Source organism: Lepidothrix coronata, unplaced genomic scaffold (assembly GCF_001604755.1).
Source record: "Lepidothrix coronata isolate B3197 unplaced genomic scaffold, Lepidothrix_coronata-1.0 Scaffold31, whole genome shotgun sequence".
Lineage (NCBI taxonomy): Eukaryota > Metazoa > Chordata > Aves > Passeriformes > Pipridae > Lepidothrix > Lepidothrix coronata.
Genome location: NW_016690211.1, coordinates 3,573,086 through 3,588,157, shown reverse-complemented (window position 1 = coordinate 3,588,157; position 15,072 = coordinate 3,573,086). Strand labels below are relative to the sequence as shown.

The following is a 15,072-nucleotide window of genomic DNA, read 5'->3' as shown; positions in this document are numbered from 1 at the left end:
TACAGGCCATTTCAAATGTCTGTCTGAAACACCTTAGCTCAATGAGTTTCTGTAATCCTTGTTATCTGACAACTGATGACCCAGCATCAGTCACAGCTATTTTTTGCTTCTAGAGCCAGATGTTTGCAAAGAATTGAAATATATGCACATGCCCCTTTGACTATACATCAAAAGTCTCCATTGTGCACCAGGAATTACACAAAAAAGAGTAACAAGTGACTCTGAGTAATCTTTTCCTCTGGAGGTTGGAGAATGTGCGTGTGTGATGACATACGAAAAGTCCCAGGCACATTCACTGATGACAGATTAGAACTATTCCAAAGAGAGATGAGCAGTGTCAGTGCGTCAAAAATGGCACTGCTTTCGTTTCTTGACATAACCTAGGGGTACAGAAGCACTGAATCAAAATTACTATAGTTTGCATTTGTCACTAAGAATAATTGAACTACTGGTCCTCTCATGCAACCAATGTGCATCTGAATCAAATGGAGAATGTTACTGTTATCGGCACTTTGGCTGAAGGCCTGGTGTCCACCGAGACTCCGTCCAACCCCAGAGAGGGAGAAGGAGGAGGGAAGGGGGGGGGAAAGAAAAAAACTTGCAAAACCGAGGCTGCTAAGAAAGGCGGTTTTATATTTACACAGAGAAAAAAAAACCTATAAGCACTATACACACAGGGAAAACTAACAATAAGGACTACTTCCCCACAAAAGGTGTTTACCTCCTCCGAAAACAGCCATCTATTCCGTTCAATCATCACAGAAGAGAAGAGGGAAGTTGTTTCCTTCTTGTCCATATCTGAGCTGATGTAACATGGTATGGAATAGCTTATTGGTAAAATATACATCAGGTGACCTATCCTAGTTTCATTTCCCTCCCAAGGAGGGTTACAAACCCACTACAATCTCCACCCCTTATTCCATACCATTTTACATCACACTCATATCCCATATTCGCCTATATCCTGCACTTATACAGGTCTTGTCTTCTACAGTTGTCTTATCGCTGAGCACCAGCATCAGCTTAGTTCGAGTCTTTCTCATCTGGCGACTTATTTCCTGCAACGTACAACTCAGAATATGAACTAGTTTTTTTCCCAAGGTTAAAACTCCTTGAGGCATACACTGGGTTTCTCCATCTTCTCTCATTATCCACCAAGTATATCCTTGTCCTTGAGCAAAGACAATCCCATGAATGGGTTTGCCTTTGCTCGAGGGAAGGTTAACCCAAACTGCTTTACCTAACATATCTCTCAAGTCAATTACTGGGACTTTGTCTCCATCCACAGTGTGAAGGCACTCTGATTGGGCAGGGCCGGCTCGATTGATGGAGCCTCTAGTGTTGACCAGTCATGTAGCCTTTGCCAGGTGCTGATGGTAATTCTTGAAATTCCCCTCACCCAATGCCTTCAGAGTAGTTTTCAACAGTCCATTACACCACTCAACTTTTCCAGTGGCTGGTGTATGATATGGGATGTGATATACTCACTCAATGCCATGTTCCCTTGCTCAAGTAGTAACTAAACTGTTTTTGAAATTAGTCCCATTGTCTGACTCAATTCACTTTGGGGTGGCATGTTGGACATCAGTTGCTTTTCAAGACCCAGAATGGTATTTTGGGCAGTGGCGTGAGGTACCGGATAAGTCTCTAGCCATCCAGTGGTTGCTTCCACCATGGTGAGCACATAGTGCTTACCTTGGTGACTCTGTGGCAGTGTGATATAGTCAACCTGCCAAGCCTCCCCATATCTCTACTTATCCCAACGTCCACCATACCACAGGAACTTCACTCTCTTTGCTTGTTTAATGGCACTGCATGTCTCACAATCATGGATAACCTGGGAGATAGCGTCCATGGTTAGATCCACCCCTCAGTCTTGCATCCATCTATGGGTGGCATCTCTGCCTTGATGGCCTGAAGCATCATGGGCCCACTGAGCTAGGAACAACTCTCCCTTGTGCTGCCAGTCCAGATCTACCTGTGATACCTTGACTTGTGGAGCTTGGTCTGCTTGTTTGTTGTTGTGATGTTCCTCATTAGCTTGATTTTTGGGTGCATGGGCATCTATATAGTGGACTCTCACAGCCAGCTTCTCAACTCGAGCGGCAATGTCTTGTCACAGATCAGCAGCCTAGATGGGTTTTCCTCTACATTTCCAATTGGTCTTCTTCCATCAATCCAGCCACTCCCCCAGAGCACTGGCTATCATCCACAAGTCAGTATAGACGTAAAGCCTTGGCCATCCTTCTTTTTTGGCAGTGTCCAGGGTCAATTGAACAGCTTTGAGTTCCATTAATTGACTAGATTTACCTTCTCCTTCAGTAGCTTCTGCCACTTGTCGGGTGGGACTTCAGACAGCTGCTTTCCACTTCCAGTTCTTCCCTACAATACGGCAAGAACCATCAGTAAAGAGGGCATAATGGGTTTCTCCTTTGGGTAACTGCTTGTATGGTGGAGCTTCTTCAGCCCGATCCACTTGTTCTTCTTCCTCATCTGGCAGACTGAAGCTTCCACCTTCAGGCCAATTTATTATGATCTCTAGAATTCCAGGGCGATTCGGGTTTCTGATTTGGGCATGGTGCGTAATCAAAGCAACCCACTTACTCCATGTAGCATCAGTGGCATGATGTGTAGAGGGCACTTTTCCCTTGAACATTCAGCTCAGCACTGGTAGTCGGGGTGCCAGGAGAAGATGTGTTTCTGTGCCAATCACCTCTGAAGCTGCTTGTATTCCTTCATAAGGCACTAGGATTTCCTTCTCCATGGGAGTGTAGCTGGCTTCAGATCCTCTGTAGCTTTGGCTCCATAAACCAAGTGATCGACCTTGGGTCTCACCAGGCACCTTTTGCCAGAGGCTCCAGGAGGGACCATTATCCCTGGCTGCAGAATAAAGTACATTTTTCATGTTTGGTTCTGTCCTGACCGGTCCAAGGGCCACGGCGTGTGCAATCTCCTGCTTAATCTGTTTAAAGGCTTGCTGTTGTTCAGGAGCCCACTGGAAATCATTCTTCTTATGGGTCACTGAGTAAAGAGGGCTCACAATTTGGCTGTACTCAGGAATATGCATTCTCCAAACACCTGTGGCCCTTAGGAAAGCTTGTGTTTCCTTGGATGATCTCCTTTCCTTTTTCAAAAACTTCCTCTGCTGTGTCACCCCATACAATAATATCATCAATATATTGTATGTGTTCTGGAGCCTTACCCTTCTCTAGTGTAGCCTGAATCAGTCCACGGCAGATGGTGGGACTGTGTTTCCACCCCTGGGGCAGTCGGTTCCAGGTGTACTGCGTGCCCCTCCATGTAAAAGCAAACTGTGGCCGGCACTCTGCTGCTGAGGGGATGAAGAAGAATGCATTTGCAATATCGACGGTGGCGTACCACTTTGCTGCCTTGGACTCCAGCTTGTACTGGAGCTCCAACATGTCTGGCACAGAGGCACTCAACAGCGGGGTAACTTCACTCAAGCCACGATAGTCCACAGTCAGTCTCCATCCTCCATCAGATTTATGTACAGGCCAGATGGGGCTGCTGAAGGGTGAGTGGGTCTTGCTGACCACCCCTTGGCTCTCCAGCTCTTGGATCACCTTATGGATGGGAATCACAGAATCTCAGTTTGTTCGGTATTGTTGTCTATGTACTATTATAGTGGCTGTGGGCACTTGTTGATTCTTGACTTGCAACAATCCCACAATGGAAGGATCTTCTGAGAGGCCAGGCAGGGTAGATAATTGTTTAAATTTCTCTGTAGCCACTGTGGCTACACTAAAAGCCTATCAATACCCCTTTGGGTCTTTGAAGTATCCTCTCCTGAGATAATCAACGCCAAGGATGCAAGGGGTCTCTGGACCAGTCACAATGGAGTGCTTTTCCCATTTGTCCCCCATTAAACTTACTTCAGCCTCTAGCACTGATAATTCTTGACTTCCTTCAGTTACTCCAGAAATCCCAACGGGCTCTGTGCTTTTATGCCTCGACAGCATCAAAGTGCACTGTGCACCAGGGCCTTCTAAAGCTCTGTATCTCTGCGGATCCGATGTCCCTGGCCACTGAATCCACACAGTCCAGTAAACCCTATCGTCTCTTTCCTTCTCCTGGCTGAAGGCAGGGCCCCTCTATTTTTCCTGGTCAGAGTATTCCCTGTCTGACCTTTGCATTGCCCAATCAGAGGTCTCACCATTGGGATCACAGGAGTTGATCTCAGTCTTTTTACATCTCAAAGGTCACTGAGTTCTTTCCGGGGCCTCTGCATCAACTACATAGACAGCCTTCTTACTAGCTTTCTTCCCTCTCAATTCTCGTACTCAGGCTTCAAGTTTACAGGTAGGTTCATCATCCCGCTTCTTCATGTCTTCCCCTTGGTCACGCAGAAAAAACCATAGTTCACCACGTAGTCTACTCCTGGGGTTTCTTTTCCTTCTGAGTGGGACAGGAGACTGAGACCGATCTCTTGGGCTCTCTCTGTGGCAGTTCTCAGGGCACTTGTAAGGCCTCTCCTCAATGCACGTGTTGGAGCTGTCTCTGGAATCTAATTTGTTGGCCCGTGGGAGTGAAGAGGTTTCCACACATTCTTCTATACTCCATATCCAGGCAGACATTGTGTCCACAGTTGGTTCATCCATCTTTGGATGGTATATTGTTACCAGGCAGTTAACATGTGATGCAGGGGCACTTTGAATTACCTTTCTCCACATGGGCAACATGCAAGGGACATCCTCTGGATTGCTGAAGAGGGGATCATATGTGCCACTGTAAAGGACTTCCAGCATTGCCAATTCCCGCAGGTACTGGATGCCTCCATCTGCAGTAGTCCACTTTCTTGGGGAGCTCATTAGATTTACCTTTAACTGGTACCTTTCTCTCACACTTAAGAGGAGTGGAACCCAAAGAGTGCGAATGCCTCTCTCCTTTCCAATTTCTTTTTCAATTTCACGATCTCTGGCAATAGATCCTAGTTGCTGTGCTTCATGACCCTCTAACAGGTGACTACTAGCCCTGTTATCCCAGCAGCGGAGCAACCAGGTAAGAATTCATTCACCAGGCTGGCAGCTGTAATCTCTCCGCAAGTCCTGAAGTTCTGGTGGGCTCAGGGACTGGGTAACTTCACTTTCCTGTCTGATTTCCTCTCTGCTTCTCTCACGTGGAACCGTTTCCGCTTCCTCTAGTGAATCACTGGCTGTTTGTCCTGCCTCCCCTTCTTCTCTTGGAGGCGTGGGCGGGGTAGATCCTTCTCCTTCTTCCTCCCTTACTAATCATGGAGGTAGGCCTGTAGGTCCTGTAGATCTCCTTACCCATGTCTTCCTTTTCACTACAGGGCCAATAATGACTTCAGATGTTGTAGTTTCGGTCCATGTCTCAGTCATAGTCTTTTTACAGTACTGAACAGCAGCTCAATAAGCACAGGCCAGGCCCTAGTACAGGGCAAGAAGTTGCTGGTTTTGATCAGGGTAAGCAAGGCATCCTTCCATTAAATGACGTGTCAGTTTGTTAGGGTTGAATACTTGTTCTGATCTGAAGTCTCAGGTGTTAAACACCCTAAGAACCTGCCTAAATTCATCCACATTCCCTGCCACCCAGGAACTGGGCCCCCTAAGGCACATTCCAGTAAATTCTCTCTCGAAGGTTGCTTTGTCCTGCAACAAGGCACCAAAGACAATACTACAGTCCCCAATCCCCATAATGTTCTCATAGTGTTGGTTATAAGCAGTCCCATGGCCAGACAGCTCAAGTAAGGGTTAGTTAAGATCATCTGTATTTTCATTGCAAAGCCATCTATGTCAAAATTAAAAAGGGAAAGAAAGTTGTGTCTGTCCCCTTGGAGGTCTTTCAAAGGGTAAGTTTCACATCCCAGAAAGACTGTTAGTAATAGTACAAGTATAAATACTAAAGCTGGGTGTAAGGCCATGTTTTATATTAGTATGCTCCCAACTAAGCAAAAACAAAACGATAAGCGAGGCAGTATTTATATAAACAAACTTTCTCGGCACCATTCCTGGGTTTCGGCATCAGATTTTGTTATTGGCACTTTGGCTGAATGGCCGGTGTCCACCGAGACTCCGCCTAACCCCCATAGAGGGAGAAGGAGGAGGGAAGGGGAGAGAAAGAAAAAAAAACTTGCAAAACCAAGGCTGCTAAGAAAGGTGGTTTTATATTTACATTGAGAAGAAAAAATCTGTAAGCACTATACACACAGAGAAAACTAACAATAAAGACTACTTCCCCACAAAAGGTGTTTTTCTCCTCCGAAAACAGCCATCTATCCCATGCAATCATCACAGAAGAGAAGAAGGAAGTTGTTTCCTTCTTGTCCCTTTATATCTGAGCTGATGTAACATGGTATGGAATAGCTTATTGGTAAAATATACGTCAGGTGACCTATCCTAATTCCGTTCCCCTCACAGGGAAGGTTGCAAACCCACTACAGTTACTCATCAAGCCCTGCTTGATTTAGCATGTCATTCAAATAAAGGGGACAGAGAAAACTGCAGCTCAACACTTTCCCTTTTCCAAAGATTCCAATGAAACACACATGACAACTTCTAGTAAATACATCAGTCGACAGGATTAATCATCACTCCAGCAAACATGAGGGCACTTCTAAAAACAAAATTAGGAAATCAAGGACACTTGGGAGGGTGAAAAAGCATGTGCTGTGTGTCATTCTGGAAAGAGTTAAATCCAGATATACCTATTCGTGCAAAACCAGGTTGCCTGCAATCAGATTATATGAGAATCTGACCTTTTCACCCAGAACTACAAAAGCCTCCTTTTCTTGCAGTCACCACTGTTTGACCAGGTCCAGCTCCTTCCCATCAACATGGATACACTTTAAACTTCCCTTTTGTATTCTTGCTTCTCTCCACTGACCCACTGGTTTAAATTCCCCTTCCATCCTCCCCATTAGCTCTTCATCCGATTTCAGTCTTCCCCAGGAAATGAAGCACAAAACAAACTCAGGACAAACTCTCGACCCAGTTCAGCAGCAGCCAGAGCAGATATAGGATCATAACCTTTGGGCACTTTATTTCCATGATTAGGTCCATCTTCTTACACTGTGTGCAAGGTTGATTTTTGGTTTTGGTTGGGTTTTTTTTAGTTTGTGGTTGTGTGCCTTTTTTTTAAGGAAGAAAGTTCTTCCTCTCTTCAGCTTGTATCTTTTCATTTTGGAGCACTGTTGTCAGAAGACACCTTGATATGCTCTTCCTGGAACCAGTTAGGAGTTACCCTAAAGCCATGAGGTTTTGATACACACTGTTCCTATTGGAAGGCTGTTCTGAGGCTCCTGTAGCTGTAATTCTAGTAATTCGATTCTGAACTCAGATCAATTCAACAGAAAACTCCTTGTTCAACCCCCTGTACAAAGCCTGTGTGTCGCAACCTTTCAAAACAAAAATAAAAGGACACAAGAAGAAACAATCATGAACCCAGGGCAGAGACACAAGGCAAACTGCAAAAAGAACAATTACAGTGACCCAACAAGAGAGAGTCTTGTCATAGGAAATTTTACCTGATCATTTTACCATATAATTTTAGAATCTTGACAGTCATCAAAACCAAAATCTCACATAAAACCCACATAAATACCTGGAGACATTCACTGTTTTACTTCACCATGTCCCTAACAAATGGAATAACTCCTTTCCTTTGCATGGAGTGCTCAGCAAAGGAGGAAAGTCCTAGGCATCGTTCTTTGATGTCTCAGTCTGAAGAGACTGGAATGTTTGCTAAAGAGGATGAGTTATGAGACAGACCAAACTCCTCTCTCTCAGCAATTGTAAATTCAAAAATTAAGGGGCTTTAATCGAGGAAGTGTGGAAAAAAAAAAGAAGAAATAACAACCCTTTATTAAAAGATATATGTATATTGGCAAGAACAGTAACAGAACATAAAAAAAATTGAATAATGGTCCTGTACCCAAAAGTTCCCTTCAAACAAAAAAAAAGTCTGAATACTTCTCTGTCTTCTAGTGCAGTTCTAATCACGGTTGGCAGGGGCGCTGTTGGCTCCCTGGAGATGTAGAGCCTGCAGTTCTCTTTGTTGACCTGCAGGAGGCGCTGTCGGGCCCTGGTGGTCACCATGTGGGAAGAGGGTCTGGAGGGTGGTCTTGGGTTGCGGGAGAAGCCAAAAAAAAAAAATGGGGGACCCTTCCCCCAATAAAAGAAAGGGGGAAAGGAAAGCAGTCCACCTCCAACAGAACTCACTGTTGTTCCTAGATGACGGTGTCTCAAGGCTCCTCTTCTCTCTCCCTCAGTGAGCACAGAGCTCTCCAGTGAAAACACAGTAGGCTCCGGCTGGAGCCTAGAGGCAGTGTGCGAAGCCAGCTGAGACCAGTGATCCGGTTTCACCAGGAAGAGAAGCCAGAAAAGCCCGGGTTCCAGGCTTTTTCTCAAAAAATGCCCACAAACAGACTCTGTCTCCGTTCAAGAGAGAGAACTCAGCAGTCTGCCCCTCTCCCCTCCAAGTAGAGCCAGCCCCTCCCCCCCAAAACTCCTCCCCTCTCCCACCAGTCTCTGATGGGCCATCAGCTAGGAATGCGGTCTGGCCAGCTAGACCCTTTGTAAGGCTAATTGACCCCTTCTCCCTTTCCATTCAAACTCCGCCTTTCCTACAGTGGGGGGGCAGGGGAAGAAAAATTCCACTCTTAAATTTATAACCTATAACATTTGATCACTCCACACATTCATTAATTTGTTGCCATTTTGGTGTGCGACAGTCATTGCTGCACAGGGAAAAGATAAAAAATTTAAATACTCTTTCTCTTCCGTTTTTCAAGATATGTCACAGAATTCAAATTTTTCACTTTCCCCCTTCCCCTGAAGTCAGCCCCCAATACTTCTTGGTACATCTGAAATACTGTATATATGGACTAAAACTAATTTTTTTATCCAAGTTCCATACTCACAGCTTCCATTAACATCAGTGCTAATTCAATATATAACTTCCAAATACATTATTTATATGTGCTTTTAGAAATACTCCAAACTAAAAGTGCACACATTCAACATAACAAAATCCCACAGGGCAAGATTTTTAATAGATGTTATCTATGAAATTGCCCAAAACAGTTTATTTATGCCAGTATAATCCATTCATATAATTCAGGACCACTGGCATACCTACAGCCAATTACTTCTCTACTGCTTACATGTACACAAAGTTTCCTCTTTGAGTCATTAATGTGGAGTCCAGCATCTATGAAAATGGCTAGATTATGATTACCACTGACCCATATCCTGCATGCCTTTTAATTCAAGGCAATAACTGCTCTTCCTGAGCAGTTACATTGATGACTCTCAATGTAACTCAGGGAGAAAATTTAAAAGCACACCCCTGTATTGCATTTCAATAGTGTGCAGAATAACAGGGAACAGTAGGGATTTTCAAAACAAGTGTTTTTTATGCATTTGAAGTGGCAGCATTGGCTAAGATCTGAAGCAGGTCTTCCACCAAGTTCTCATGAATTTTAGCTAATTCTGAATATCACATAATCTGTTTTCATCCTCATGACAAAATGCAATAGAAAGCATACTGAACTTTTTTTTTTTTTTGCATTTAGGCATATTTAGTAACAGTTCATATAAAAAGAATAGTTTATAAATCATGGGCTGTTCTTGAGCCAAAGAATGCTTTAAGATGCATGACTGTTCACAGAATATTATTTTATACTATACCCAAACAACCATATCTGATCGTCTGGCAGATGCTCATACAGAAAATGCTAAGTAAATTCATCATCATCATGGCTAGGCTTCGTGAATGAAGATTTGGGAAGGGCTCTATCCACATTTGTTACAGGCACGCTGGTGGCTAAAGAGGCCAATACGAGACACACATATCTGATTGCAAAAGGCACAGCAGAAAGACTCCTTAGATGGTATATTCTGCAATACACGGTTCTTTCTGCGTTGTCTTTTCTCCTCAAGTGTGATCCTGTGTGCGTTCTCAAAGGAAGCAGCAATGTTATAGATGGTGTGTCTCCAGACCTCCCGATTGGAGGCCAGAGTAGACCAGTTATGGTGATCAATATGGCCAAGGCTGAGATGTTGTTTCAGGGAGTCCTTGTACCTTTTCAGGGCTCCTCTCTTGCGGCAGCCGGTGGCAAGTTCACCATAAAGCAAGATCTTAGGGAGGCGGTGGTCCTTCATCCTGGAGACGTGTCCTGCCCATCTCAGCTGTGTTCTCAGCAACATGGCCTCAATACTTGTGACTGCTGCTTGTTCTAGAACAGATGTATTGGTCACATAATCTGACCAGTGGATGTTTAGGATTGTGCGGAGACAGCATTGATGGAAGCGTTCCAGGAGTCGCAGGTGGTGGTGGTAGATGACCCATGATTCGGACCCATATAAAAGAATAGACAGCACAGTGGCTTTGTAAACACTGATCTTGGTACTTTTCTTCAAGTGTTTATTAACCCATACTTTTTTGTGGAGTTTTCCAAAAGCACTGTCTGCCTTTGCTAACCTGTTGTCTATCTCTCCGTCAATCTTACCATCTGAGGAGATGAGGCTACCAAGGTAATTAAACTGCTGGACTGATTTGAGCTCTGATTGGCCAATGGTGATGTGGGGATGATGGGGGATTTCCTGAGGTGCAGGTTGATGGAGGACCTCTGTCTTCTTTAAGCTGACTTCCAGCCCAAAGAGCTCAGCAGTGTCTGCAAAGCAGGATGTTAAACGCTGCAGAGCTGCTTCTGTGTGGGCCACAAGGGCGGCGTCATCAGCATAAAGCAGCTCCCGGACAAGATGGTTTAAGGTCTTGGTGTGGGCCTTCAGTCGCCTTAGGTTGAATAGGCTTCCATCAGTACGATATCAAATGTAGATACCGTCCTGATCATCGAGGTCTGCCGTGGCCCTTTGGAGCATCATGCTGAAAAAAATTGTGAATAGGGTAGGAGCGAGAAGGCAACCTTGTTTCACACCATTCTTTATTAAAAAGGGCTCAGAAAGTGTGTTGCCATATCTGACTTGGCCGTGCTGATCCTCATTGAGTGAGATGATCATTTTAAGGAACTTGGGGGGACATCCTAAACGTTCCAAAATCTGCCATAGACCTTTTCTGCTCACAGTACAACAGCCTTGGTGAGGTCGACAAAGGTTACATAAAGGCCTTTGTTCTGTTCCCTACACTTGCAGTTGTCTGAGAACAAATACCATGTCTGTGGTACTCCTGTTGGCTCTGAAACCACATTGGCTTTCAGGTAGAATTTCTTCTGCTATAGCAGGTATTAGTCTGTTCAAGAGTATTCTTGCCAAGATTTTGCCAGCAATGGAGAGCAGAGTAATACCACGGTAATTTGAGCTGTCTGATTTAATCTGTATTAAAATCAGGTTGCTAAGCAAATTATGGAACAAATAACAACAGATGATTTTAGCACCCTACCCCAACACGTAGTAAAGATTTTAAATACTATTCTAATTTGTAAAGGTATTAAAAAAAAACTCTCCACCAGCCTTAATTAGATCCCTGTTTTTTCAGAAAACTAATTACATGTCAGATGAAGCACTGGATTAGGAAGCCTGCGTATTCTGGCAAAAGCAGAGTTACTTCTATTCCTAGTCTTGCTATATGCCTCCCAGCAAGAAAAAATGCACACTTTTTCAAAAAGCAATCAGTAACTACAAAGCTTTAGAGACACTGATTTACCTTTCATGTGTGCTGAACCACCACATCTCCAAGAGAAATCAGCAGGAACCATCGGCAGTTTTGAAAAATAACGGGTTATAGTCCACATTTTAAAAATAATTAGGCAACAATAATTGTGCAGAAATGGCAGTTAGAAAGCTAAACTGTTTATATTCCCTTGAAAATACCTTCAGTACATATCCACCATTGTAGATAAGGCAGCCTACTCAAAAAGGTATGAAAATTTTCATTTTGTCATGTATTTCAATAGAAATTTATATATCTTAAAAGTGATTTGACTACCTAAGCACCTCTTATGAAGTAAGCATGTAAATACCGCCAAGAAACTACTAAAATGTGACTCATGCTAAGGTACTCAAAATTGGTACATGCTTTTCAAACCACTGAATGAAATCTTGGCTCCGTGAAATTCCATAGGCAAAACTCTCATTCAGAAAAAAAAAAAGTGAAGGTTTATCCTTTTGTCAGGTTCTTCATCAGCAAATATGGAATTAAAAAATGTCAGACATGATGTGCTCCCTTCATCCTTTCCTTAGTCCTTGCTCTGATTGTACAGTTTAGCACACCCACCCACCAAAATGATCACCAAAATTTGGAAATGATCACCAAAATTTGGAAATCATCCTGAAGATGGGTAACAACCTGTAAGGCTTAAGTTTTGTAACCAGGCATTCTACTATTAAGCATTTCTAGTAAATGAGGAGAATTAAACGTGGCCAGAAAACTTACACTAATGTGAGATTAAAACAAGTAAGTCTTTCTCAATACAGAGCTCTTAACCTAAAGACCTCCTTAGAGCCTTTCATAAAGACAGAGCTATGAAAATTTAATGTAAAGAATAATTAGATGGCACGAAGAGAACAAAACCAACTAACGTACATGAATGAAAGAAAAAAGGATCAAACACTAAAGAATAACCCATCCCTTCTTGATGTCTCACCAACATCACATGCACTTCCAATAACTTGAAGCACTGCTCAGAGTCCAGGGAAAGCATCACTGGAAGCAGTAACGCAGCTGTAAATGCTTGTTATCCTGTTTACTGAGGCTGTTGTACAGAGGAACCTAATTACAGATATTAAAAAATCTGTTTCAGGCATCTACATCTTAAAATCTGGGCCAGTTTTACCAAAATCCAAAGTGTCATTTCAGGCATGTTGGGATACACAAAACATACACAACACCAAACTGCAAGTAGTTACAAGCAGGCAAAGTCAGAAGAACATAAATATGTGCATTTGAGAGGATTATTTTTTAAGTCTGAGGCTTGGGGTTTTGAGTTCTTCTTGAGGGAAGAGGGTTCATAAAAGAAAACTTTCAGCTAATACTGCCCCAAGTGGGTGGGTACGCTGCACTTTAATCTCAGAAGAATTCCCCTGGAAAACTTACAAGCAAACATGGGTTAAACTGCTCACCTACTTACACAACTGTTTATCATCAGAAGCAGTAGTGATGTGAGTCATGTGTACACCTTGATCAGCAAACACCCCCATTTCTTTCAAAGCCTCCTCAGATGCTCCAGGGTTACTGTGGAGGCTGTTCCTTCTAGAACAGAAAACCAGGAGCTTGGTTGCAGGGAGATTATAGTTCCCTCTGTTTTGAAAGGTCACTCACTGTCCATCATCTGATAGCATCATTAAGCCCAAGAGAAGTGGGATAACTATTCGAAATTACTGCGTGGGGTGAAATGGAACAGTAAAGCTGTACCACTTGTTTGCACTAGTGAAATTAAAAGGAAAAATAGCAGTCTCCTTTTGCACCCAGACACATATAGCAAAGGGCCTGAAAAATATAGCAAGATTTTACTGTTTAACAAAATACTTACAGTGATATATTAAGCCACAGAGTTATTACTGTAGAAAAGCCGATGACGTATTAATCAAAGCACATTTGAAAAGCTTTATTCTATTTTTAAATTATGCTAGAGTATGTGTGACCTGGCCTTATGATGACAGTCACCTTCTAGAGCATGCAGTGTTCTCAGCTCCTACTGAGAAGGTTGTGGGAGCATAGTATGCTTAGCACTTTGCCAGATAGGATCCTCAGTGCTCAAAGGAAAATCCAAACTAAATTTAGCTTAAATGACTCCATCAGATCAAACAGCTTTAATTACAACATTTAACGACAATGGGGTTAGTAATGAAAGCAAAAATAAATCAAGCTTTTTTAAAAAAAAAACAACAAACAACTCACAACCAAAAATCCAACACCACACAACAACTTATCACTGACTACTTCACCTTACCTGTTACTCAGATGCAAAACTCAGTTGAGTGGAAGGGAAGAGAAATAAGCATTTCATTCCCCCCTCCCAGCTTCTGTAGCTGGTGGACCAACATAGAACATACCTACTTCTCTTGTTCTCAACTGCGTTCTCTCTGGGTCCCTGCCCTTGTGGAAACACCATCAAAGTTCCAGGACAATGCCTTGGTGGGAAATCCATGGCTGCCCTAGGATTGGCAGTGGGGAGGTTGGTTCTTCAACTCTTGGGGGAATTTAGAGTACACATGTATGTGGCACCTGGGGATGTGGCACCACACCAGATGGAAATCATCTTTTCTCACAACAAGTTCTTCAATGATGGCAAAACTATTGTTATCTACAGGATATGAGTCTTTCACAGTGATTGTCTCCTGCGAAATACAGATATTTTCAATTCCAAAAGGTGGTTCAGGGTTGTCTGAATTTTTGCTACAGTTTCTCAAGTCACCAGATATATAATCAAATGTTACATCTACTACCTGCCTAATTTAGCTATGTATATCCAACAATGAGTACATTATGCAACGAAAATCCAACTAATACAGACAACACTGCTTTGCTCCTCCACAAACTGCAAAACCTGCCACTTCTATTTGCCTACATAACAAAGTTAAAAGGCCCACATAAAAGTGATTGCTATGCATTTTTAATAAAATAAAGATTTTTACCTTTACTTTTGAAAGTAAACTGACTATCCATCTTTACTAAACTTCCACTAAACATAGTCACAGCAGCTGACTATCCAATTGCCACTGGTTCTCAGAGCAAGGGGATTTTACTGACCTCACATTTGCTAAACTGTCTGCAAAGAGAATTAGATGAGCAGTAAACAGTTCAATTTTTTTAAAAGCTTGGGATTTTACTAATGTTATGTCTGTAAGTAGTAAAAGAGATCATAGGAACAAGAGGTAATCCCATTGGGAATAAGAGGTATAGCTATACCTCTTAAAATTGGGACAATGCAGACTTTACTGAGCATGAGCACAGTTGCACAGCCACCGATCCTATCATTGCCAAAAGCTTTACAGCAGTGACAAGGCCAATATGGAGCTTGCAGATACAGCTATGCTACAGAAAACTGACAAGCAAAATTGGAAGAAAAAATCATAGAGAGACAGTTAAATTACTTTAATTTGCTGACAAACAAATCCTCTGCTTATAGATTTT

The 15,072-nt window shown here is 42.9% G+C and overlaps 1 protein-coding gene across 4 annotated transcripts in view; it reads right to left on the bottom strand.

The window, feature by feature from the left end:
- Window positions 1–15,072, bottom strand: part of PARP8 (poly(ADP-ribose) polymerase family member 8) — a 119,001-nt gene that overhangs the window by 65,542 nt on the left and 38,387 nt on the right. For 2 of the 4 annotated variants that reach the window (XM_017811361.1, XM_017811360.1), the window contains exon 3: window positions 13,992–14,093. The exons of the other annotated variants lie outside the window; for them this stretch is intronic. In XM_017811361.1, coding sequence (XP_017666850.1) covers window positions 13,992–14,093 — 102 coding nt within the window. The remainder of the gene's footprint in view (window positions 1–13,991; window positions 14,094–15,072) is intronic. 4 annotated transcript variants of the gene reach the window in all.